Source organism: Pan troglodytes, chromosome 6 (genome assembly GCF_028858775.2).
Source record: "Pan troglodytes isolate AG18354 chromosome 6, NHGRI_mPanTro3-v2.0_pri, whole genome shotgun sequence".
Taxonomy (NCBI): Eukaryota; Metazoa; Chordata; class Mammalia; order Primates; family Hominidae; genus Pan; species Pan troglodytes.
In genome coordinates this window covers 43728373-43738538 of record NC_072404.2, presented here as the reverse complement: position 1 = coordinate 43738538, position 10166 = coordinate 43728373, and the positions used below count along the sequence as shown (strand labels likewise).

The following is a 10166-nucleotide window of genomic DNA, read 5'->3' as shown; positions in this document are numbered from 1 at the left end:
CCTCCTTCTTCTTCTTCTTCTTCTCTTCTTCTTTGTGTCCTCCTCCTCCCCTTCCTGCTCCTTCTTCTTCACCTCTTTTTGCTGCTTGGGATATAGTTAGTTTGAGCTAGATAGGATTATAGGATTGCTATCATCATGATATTTTTTGTATTAAGGATAGGACATATATGGATCTAAGTAACGTCTTCAGTCCCAAGACGTTTGAAGTTTTAAAATACATCTAAACATCTTTGCAGTGCTATTAGTTATTTTTTATGTGATAAGAGTTATGGTGATAGGAATATAGGTTTACCTGGAGGAAATTATGAAAGGTGTTAAGTACAGGGAGGTTTAAGTTGTAAGAAACATCATAAAAGCATACACTTTTCCTGGGCTTGAGATGTCATATTGCCCACTCCCATTATTCTAATGTCCACTTTAAGGTTATTAAAATGTCCTAAGATCATTCAAGACAGGGCAGTCTACATCTTCACTTTATTATCCCCAAGTCCTCAGAGATGCCACAGCTACCGAGACAAGGTCACCTAACACTTTAGAATCAGAAAGTTCTTTAAAAGCAAAGGGCTCTTCTGAAAAGAGACTAAATTGCAACTGCTTCCCGTATGTGCCCATCAACTAATGTGATCACAGAACTGCTTTAGAAACAACATTTATCTTAATTTTTTCCTCATCAAAGATTTTCAATTTAGTTTTTACACATTTTAATTTTTCTTAAAAAAGAATCCCCCATTTTATAATTGAATTTAATATAAAACTAAGCTTTGCTAAAATGCACTTATATAATAAGAGAGGACAGATATACCACGATCTCGCAAGAAAGGTATCATTTCAGGTATCAGGAGTGAAACAAAACCAACAGACCCTAAATTTTTCTAATACATATATCAATACCCACATGTCTATCCCAAAACTACACTTTTAATTAAGCAGGTTTGTGTATTTGGTTAACTGGGGACTTTTCAATAGTTAGATTGGTGCCTCCTGGTTGGGAAACTAAGACCAGTGATTTCCCCACAGGTATTCTCCCAGGCTGACTGAGAAACTAATCAACTAGGGCTGAGAGGTTATTAAGTAACATATTCTAGGCTTGAAAACCCATTTCTCACAATAACAGATAATGCCTTGACTTCTTTTTTTTACATAATTTTCTTTATTAAAATCATAGAGGTTACGTAAAAATGGCAATAATACTAGTCATGTTTAAGTAACAAGAGTACCTATTTTGCCATCAGTTATCTTGGTGAAGGAAAGGAATACTTAGCTGTGTGATTTAAACAGTTGTATGTTAAAATAAATATACAATATGCCATTGGGAATGATATAACTGCAACCACAACACAACACATGATATACTCAGATTACTTAAATCCTGAGTATGTTGTATTCATTGCACATTATTTCTTTTAAAAAAAATTATTATTATTTATTATTATACTTTAAGTTCTGGGGTACATGTGCAGAACATGCAGGTTTGTTACATAGATATACACGTGCCGTGGTGGTTTGCTGCACCCATCAACCCGTCATCTACACTAGATATTTCTCTTAATGCTATCCCTTCCCTAGCCCCCCACCCCCTGACGGGCCCCAGTGTGTGATGTTCCCTTCCCTGTGTCCATGCGTTCTCATTGTTCAACTCCCACTTATGAGTGAGAACATGTGGTGTTTGGTTTTCTGTTCCTGTGTTAGTTTGCTGAGAAGGATGGTTTCCAGCTTCATCCATGTCCCTACAAAGGACATAAACTCATTCTTTTTTATGGCTGCATAGTATTCCATGGTGTATATGTGCCACATTTTCTTTATCTAGTCTAACATTGATGGGTATTTGGGTTGGTTCCAAGTCTTTGATATTATTTCTAAATTATAGGATAGTTATAGCCCACTCCTTGAATGCTGGGACTACATTATATTTTCCAACTTTAAATATGAAATAAATATTGAAAATATGTGTTCATTTTTGCTCTAATGAAAACAGTATAAATTTTAAAATTAGCATATCATTAAGGGAAGCATCTCTCTCCCTGAATAAACTATACAACAAATTATAGGCCCAGTATTTTTTCTACACATGTAGTTGAGCTAATAATTCTGCTTTAAAACAAATAAAAATATGTTCTAATCATTTATTATCTTAGCATCATTCCAAAAAGAGATGGTTGTTGATATCAGAATATCCATAAATAAAGTTAAATTTGTCTCTTAAAGAGGTGTTCACCTACAAAGCCTTCAAATATCACCAGTTATTCACAAGTCTTTGGCTGAGGAGGCTTACTCTGTCATTCAATATAAATTATTTTCACTCAACAAGAATGACAAGAATGGCATTCCTGCATTTGAGGTGCTTTCTGTGGATGGAGAAAGACAAGATCTACGTAAGTGGAAAAATGTAAAAACACCCCATATGCTGCAGGTGGATATATAGGCAAAGTGATTTGAAATAATAGAGGCAACATTGAGAAAATGAAGGCTTTTATTTGTTTGTTTGTTTGTTTGTTTGCTTGCTTGTTTGAGACAGAGTCTCACTCTGTTGCCCAGGCTGGAGTGCAGTGGTGCAGTCTTGGCTCACTGCAATCTCCACCTCCTGGGGTCAAGCGATTCTCCCAGCTCAGCCTCCTGAGTAGCTGGGACTGCAGAGAAAGTGGATTTGGTAAAGGAAACCCAGCAAGAGGTGAGTGTTTTGTTTTCAAATTATGTCAAATTTAACTTGGTGGGAAATTATTAGTAGTTAATTGAAAAATTTCCCAAAGACCTAAAATTCTTGGCCTTCATTAAATATTTAAAAAATTTTAAAATGTGTCCCAATTTTAGGAATCTCGATTAGCAAAGCTATGGTAAGAAACTCACCCTGAAGACAGAGCAATTGGGGACAGAAAGGTTGGGCCTCCTTGACTCCGCATGGCCCATGAGATAGAGGGAGTGATGGCTCTGTCGTAGAGCTGGGCCTTCAGGGTGGCAGAGTTGAAGGCAGGTGTATGTCAAGCACACCCTTGGGCTTGCCTGGATCCTGGCAATTTGGAAGTGGCAAGGCTTCCTTTGGAGAAGTAGAAGTAAATTGTTCCAGTGCAGCATAAAGTTCAGAGACATATGAGGTGGGGTATCCACAAAGTGGTACCCAGCCCTGGCTCAGACCACTATCAGTGATACCACCTCTGCAGATGAGTGAGCCACTGGGATACTGCACTTTATTAATAGGTACAAGTCCATACCTATTTAATAGCCCTCTTCGTTGTGACTCTGGTGGCCACTAGAAAGTTTTTACATAAGACTGCAGAGTAAGGAAACCTTCCTGCCACCAAGAGATGACCCAGCCATTACTCCTCAAGCCCTTTGGGCATTTAGGGAAAGAAGAAATTGTGCCAAGGAGTGAGGCTGGGAAGACTCAGAGGCCTGATGAAAAAGGGTGTGTCCACCATGCTATGGGGTCTCCACTTTACTTGTAAGCAGTGAAGAACCACAGAGGCAGGGCGCCATCAGATCAGATTTGACCAGATGTCAAATCCTTCTGGACTTTTTACTCCTTTCTGTGAAGTGGCTTAATAACCAAAACAGGCCAACTGAAAAACAAAAGGGTACCCACTTTGCATGGGCCTCCATAAAATAAAAGGAGTTTCCTTCTCTCTCTGAGTAAGGTTGTGGCCTGCAATGGGCAAAGACAAAGTCCCAGGGCTAAGGAGAGATGTGCAGCTTGGAGAGGAGAGGATCATTCTGTGGTTGGGGAGACAGGAAGTGTGGCAAACATGGTCACAAAGGCGTTAGCAGGCTGGGCCACCTAGAATGCAGCTGCGAAACTCTTCCCTGTCTGTGAGGTTCAGATGCCTGCGTGGCCAAACTTCACAATCCTCTGCAACCCCAGGAACCTGCATGGGCACTGGAGGGAGCAGGTGCTTAGTACTGGCTTGTGATTTGGCTGACCAAGTGAATGAATGAATGAATGAATGAACACAGGTTGGCTTCTAGAGAAAAAAGACAAGCGCAAGGACAGAGGGTGTGAAGATCCTGCAAAGGCCAATGATGTTAAGAGCCCAGAGCTGGGTGGTGGCTGAGGGAGTGGAGAAGAGGCAGAAGTTTTAAGAGCTATTTTGATAGGACTCGGGATATTGACTGCCAGTGAGGACTGAGGGAGACAAATGGGTCAAGAATGACTTGGAAGCTTCTGGCCTTGGCAACTGGACACTGGAGTTTAGGGAAGGTAAGAGGGAGAGCAGGCTTTTGAGAGAGGATAACAAATTTGATTTTGATCACATGAAGCACTTTATTTATTACAGCATTGTTTTAACTCCCTTATAACCAAGATTATCCATATTTATTGCAAAAGCAACAATATCAAAGAATGCTTTAAAATGCAATTAAATTTGTTTAATATAGATAAACTATAAGTAATAAGATTGTTTTCATTATAATATAGGTGTCACACATTTCTCCTGGTAACGAAGAAAGATAAATGGGCAGATAAAACATAACAGTAGAAGCATCTAGAATAGTAAATTTTATTACTGGAAGTCTCTCCCTAGCAATGGACAAACTCAACCACATTTAACACATAAGGAAAACAGGGACAAGAGAGGCTGGCATTCTTCACTCTACGAATACTTAGGGCACTGACCATGTGCCAGGCACTTGCTTTGTGCTAGGGATATAAAAGTAAACATACAAGATACCCGTACCCAAGGAGCTCACAGCCAAGATAATGGATGAGTGTCCTGAAAGCAGAAATTATCACACAGCTTAATAATTATTGTGAGAAATGCATGCTCAAGATGCAAGGTGCAACTCATCCAGGCTTGGGAGCAGCTCTTGTGAATGAGCTTACCTGGAAGGAGATGCAGAAGTCAGACAGAGAGGTTACAAAGCAGCGTTCTAGCAAGGCCAAAGTGCGGGCAAGCCCAGTGCATTTAATGACCAAAGGAGTGAGAGTAGGAGGGAACTCTAGTCCTGGGTTTAGGAGACCATAGTCTCCTGACTCCCTGTTCAGTGCTATTTTAAAATACTGCCTGTGTATTGACAAGTCTGTGAAGATTCAGCACATACATCAATACTCTTGCATAGAAAAAAAAGAAGCTTACATGGCTCGTGCTATGCCAGTGTAGACACTAGGATTCTCTAAACTGCCTTGCTCAAAATGTTTCTTTAGAGGAATAATTACTCCTATTTTAGCTTTTCATTTCCTTCTAAATGTTTATATCAATTGGGCCATGCCATAAAATTCTTAAGTCTGGGAGGGATTTAAGTTATCATTTTTTTGGCAACCAAGGGAGTGCAGGGACAGGGTGGAGTAGGGCTCAGTGGGAGCAATGCCCACCCTGGTGCAGCAATAAAAGGGGCATTCTCTGCAGGGAATTTAAGAATTAATAATAAAATTGACCAAAATCACTGTGCTTTTTATTATCACTAATTCTGAATAATGTCAACAATAAATACTTGCTGCCAAGGCAAACTTCTCTTACTGACCCCTCCCTATGTGCATGGCACTGCATTGTGTGTATACCTGTGCATGCAGAAAACCAGCCCTGAACAGGCATTAGAAATACCCAAAGTGTCCATATTAGCCATCTAGTCAGTTCATATGGCCACACCCTCGCCATTCAATTTTCTTCTGTAAACAGAGCTTGAGTAGTCAAAATCAGACACATCAAAACCCCACATCAATGTGCATCTTCCTAAAATTATATTTCTCTCCAATAGCATTCACATCTTGACTAGTCTCATATCCATCTCCAGCTGGGGCCACAGGGGGCTGACATCCGATGCTGCCGCTTCCCTATGCACAGGCTCACCAGGAGCAGTCTTCGCTCATCTTCTCCAGTTGGGCCATCTGGCACGTGCTTGGAGGGGTAAACACCGAGGGGTCTTTAATACCCAGCTGGATGTCAAAAAACCGCGTGGACAATATCACACTGTAGTTTACGGTAAAGGTTTCCTGGACAGGATAGCAATCCTTGACTGTATAGATGCCAATCCAGGTTTCATCTATAAGAGGAAAAAAGTTGACTTTTGAATAAAGAAGACAGGCAAGAAGTTCATATTTTTTCTTATGGTGGTAAAATGTACATAACATAAAATTTACCATTTTACCATTTTTAAGTGTTTGGTGGCCTTGAGTACATTCACATTTGTTGACCATCAGCACCATCCATCTCCAGAACTTTTTTCATCTTCCCAAACTGAAACTCTGTCTCCATTAAACACTAACTTCCCATTCCTCCTCTCCCAGCTCCTGGAACTCATCATTCGATTTTCTGTCTCTATGAATTTGACGACTCTACATACCTCACGTAAGTGGGATTGTACTGTATTTGTCATTTTCTGCCTGCATTGTTTCTCTTAACATTATGTCCTCAAGGTTTACTCAGGCTGTAGCATGTGCTGGTGTTTCCTTCCTTTTTAAGGCTGAATAATATTCTGTTGTATGACTACACCAGATTTTGTTTATCCATTTATCTGTTGATGAACATTTGGGTTTCCACCTTTTGGCAATTGTGAATAATGCTGCTGTGGACACGGGTGTACAAATATCTGTTTGAGTCTCTGCGTTCAATTCTTTGGGGCATATATATATATACAGAAGTGGAGTTGCTGGGTCATATGGCAGTCTTATCTTTAATTTTTTGAGAAATCATCATACTGTGTTCCACAGCATGAATGCCTGTGTGGTAAAAACTGTCTTCGGATAGGCGTATATCAGCAGCAGGGCAGAGAATGGCTTCACATAACAGCAGGCTGGTTTGCACACTCAGCATGATGGGAGTAGATTTGACCCCTGCAACTTTAGGAAGTGGGGGAAAGAAAAGGAGGCACCCAATTCAAATGTGTGCCTTAGACAGATGCCTTCCATGTCACAGACCTCGGGACGACCATAAAATGTCAAAATCAAGGCTAAGTTCACAGGAGCCCAAGTGGCAGAGAGGTACAGGTGGCACTAGAAGGCTGAGGTGTTTCAGATATGAAGCTTAGATCCCGTTGCCACATAGTGAGCAAAGTAACGTGCAGACCTAAGTGGAGGCTTTAAAAAATTTTTGATTAAGCGGATGTTTCCCTAAAAACTACCTTCCTTAAAGGACTTAAACCTTTTTCCCCATCATGCATGCTGAATACAATGCTTAGATCCTTTGAACCCTTACAGGATCTAGCTGACTTTCTGTCCGACCACTCCTGGACGGTGATCTGCTCCTGAGGCCCCCCGATGGAGTACTGGTCTTCAAAGGTGGAGTTCTGAGGAATGTCAAGAGGATCCCAGGGCTGTGTCAGGGTCATCTTTGAGCAGTGCTTGGTGGCTTGGTCAATCTGAAACATCACTCCATCCTTATACAGCAAAATATATTCAAATAATCTGAAACACAGATGGAAAGAAGTAGTTTGGGAATTCACGTTACCATCCTCGTGCCTTTTAACAGCACAAACACCTTTGATAGATATTACTTTTAAAATAGAAAGAAATTACTAGCTAGGCAATCACTTAACATTTATAAACACTAGGCACATGAAACAACCTGCATATGAAATAATTAGAATTCACAGGTCAGACCGAGCATGATGTCTCATCCCTGTAATCCCAGCACTTTGGGAGGCCGAGGATGGAGTACGTTTTGAGCCCAGGAGTTTGAGACCGGCCTGGGCAACACAGTGAGACCCCTGTCTCTAGAAAAAAAAATTTAAAAATTAGCCAGACATGGCAGTGCACAGCTGTAGTCCCAGCTACTTGGGAGGTTGAAGTAAGAGGATCACTTGAGCCTGGGAGGTCAAAGCTTCAGTGAGCCATGATCATGCCACCGCACTACATACAGCCTGGGTGAGATCCCATCCACCATCAAAAAAAAAAAAAAAAAATTGAGGTCAAAAGTGTATATTCACTGGGCAAATTTTGACCAAGGACCTAGTATATGCCAGACCCTGTGCTTAGCATACAAACATGGGGAAGATATGGCTCCGGCTGAAAAGCTGGTTTGTGAACTTTTGTTTACCCACAGAGACACAGGAGGACTTGACTCTTGTGTGGTGCATTTTCTCTCGCAGCACTCAGTCAAGGAATTATGGGGGTATACTGAACATAGGACAAGAACACACTGAGGACAGGATGGACCGAGTGCCTGTGCTTCACTGCCTCCACTGCCGAGCAGTCATGAGTAAGGGGCTTTGATGCACATAGCTGATCCGGCATGGGCGCAGCCCACATACCCTGCGGTGGCTGAGATGAGCAAAGACAAAAGCTGAGGCGACCCCAGAGCAAATGACTCCCTCAGCTGAGTTTCTCTCCATGCTCTCAGCCTCCTCCCGTGACCACCTGCTCACCCTTCCTGGGGAGTGACAGGGAGATATTCAGAGGCTGAGCCCAGGAGTCACCAGCCATGCAGTATTGGCATCAGTCCTGTATCTTCCTTAAAGCTAAGACATCTTGGTGTTGGGGGAAGCCTGCTATGTTTCTATGCATTTCACTGTCAATCTAAAACTCAGGCCACGGCTGCTGGTCAAGAAAATGTGTCTTGCAGCCATGACCTCAGAAAGTGAAATCTGCAACACTTGTGGGCTGAAGAGCCTAGAGAGGTGACTTTTCATCAGCAAATAAAAACAGCCAACAAATTATCTGTGGCTTATGAGACCCAATGCACTAGAGGAGACTTCAGGGAAGACATTTGCTCTCCAGCCCAAGCCCGAGCTTAAAAACTATTTTCTTCAGAAAAAAATGTTATAAATTGTTACTGTCTTTATAGTCAAAACACAGTCGTGCATCACTTCATGATAGGCTTATGTTCTGAGAAATGTGTCATTAGGCCATTTCATCACTGCACGAACATCATAGAGTGCAGTTACACAAATCTGGATGGTACAGCCTACCACACACCAGGGCTACACAGTATGGCCTACTGCTCCCAGGGTACAAACCTGTACTGCATGTGACTGCACTAAATACTGGAGGCAACTGTAACACAATGGTAAGCATTTATGTATCTAAACATAGAAAAGGTGCAGTAAAAATATGGGATAAAATATAAAAAATGGTCCGCATGTATAGGGTACTTGCCATGAATGGAGCCTGCAGGACTCGAAGTTGCTCTGGGTAGGTGAGTGAGTGAGTGAGTGGTGACAGAATGTGAAGGCCTAGGACATTTCTATACACTGCTGTAGGCTTTATAAACATTGTAAACTTAGGCTACACTAAATTTATAAAAACTATGTTCCTTTCTTCAATAATACATTAATTTTAGCTTCCTGTAACTTTTTAACTTTATATACATTTTGATTTTTTTAAACTTTTTGACTCTTTTGTAGTAAGACAGCTTAAAACACAAATTGCACAGCTATACAAAAATATTTTCTTTATGTCCTTATTTGATATGCTTTTTTCTATTTTAAAATTTATTTTATTTAAAAAAAAAACTTTGTGTTAAAAATTACAACACAAACACAGATATTAGCCAGGCCTACACAAGGTTAGGATCATCAGTATCACCCTCTTTCACTCCCACATCTTGCCCCACTGGAAGGCTGTCAGGGCCAGTAACATGCATGGAGCTGTCACCTCCTATAATAACGATGTTTTCTTCTGGATACCTCCTGAAGGACCTGCCTGAGGCAGGTCCTTTTATGTAAGTGGGAGCACACTCTAAAATAACGATAAAAGTATAATATAGTAATTACATACATGTGGCCAACAAACATAGGAAAAAAAGCCCAACATCACTGATCATTAGAAAAATGCACATCAAAACCACAAAAAGACACCATCTCATGCCAGTCAGAATGGCTATTAACAAAAAGTCAGAAAACAACAGATGCTGGCGAGGTTGTGGAGAAAAAGGAACACTTTTACACTGTTGATGGGAGTATAAATTAGTTCAACCATTGTGGAAGACAGTGTGGCAATTCCTCAAAGACCTAGAACCAGAAATACCATCAACCCACCAATCCCATTACTGTGTATATACCCCAAGGCATATAAATCATTCTATTCTAAAGATACATGCATACCTGTGTTCATTGCAGCACTATTCACAATAGCAAAGACGTGGAATCAACCTAAATGCCATCAATGATAGACTGAAAATGTGGATAAAGAAAATGGGGTACATATACACAATGGAATACTATGCAGCCATAAAAAGGAACAAGATCATGTCCTTTGCAGGGACATGGACGGAGTTGGAAGCCATTATCCTCAGCAAATTAACACA

General features: G+C 40.9%; 1 protein-coding gene across 1 annotated transcript in view; it reads right to left on the bottom strand.

The window, feature by feature from the left end:
* Window positions 1–4232: 4232 nt before the first annotated feature.
* Window positions 4233–10166, bottom strand: part of EPDR1 (ependymin related 1) — a 31313-nt gene continuing 25379 nt past the window's right edge. Inside the window, 2 exon segments of the mRNA XM_003318263.5 lie at window positions 4233–5967; window positions 7119–7327. Of these exon segments, the coding sequence (XP_003318311.2) occupies window positions 5771–5967; window positions 7119–7327 (406 nt within the window). The 3' untranslated portion in view covers window positions 4233–5770.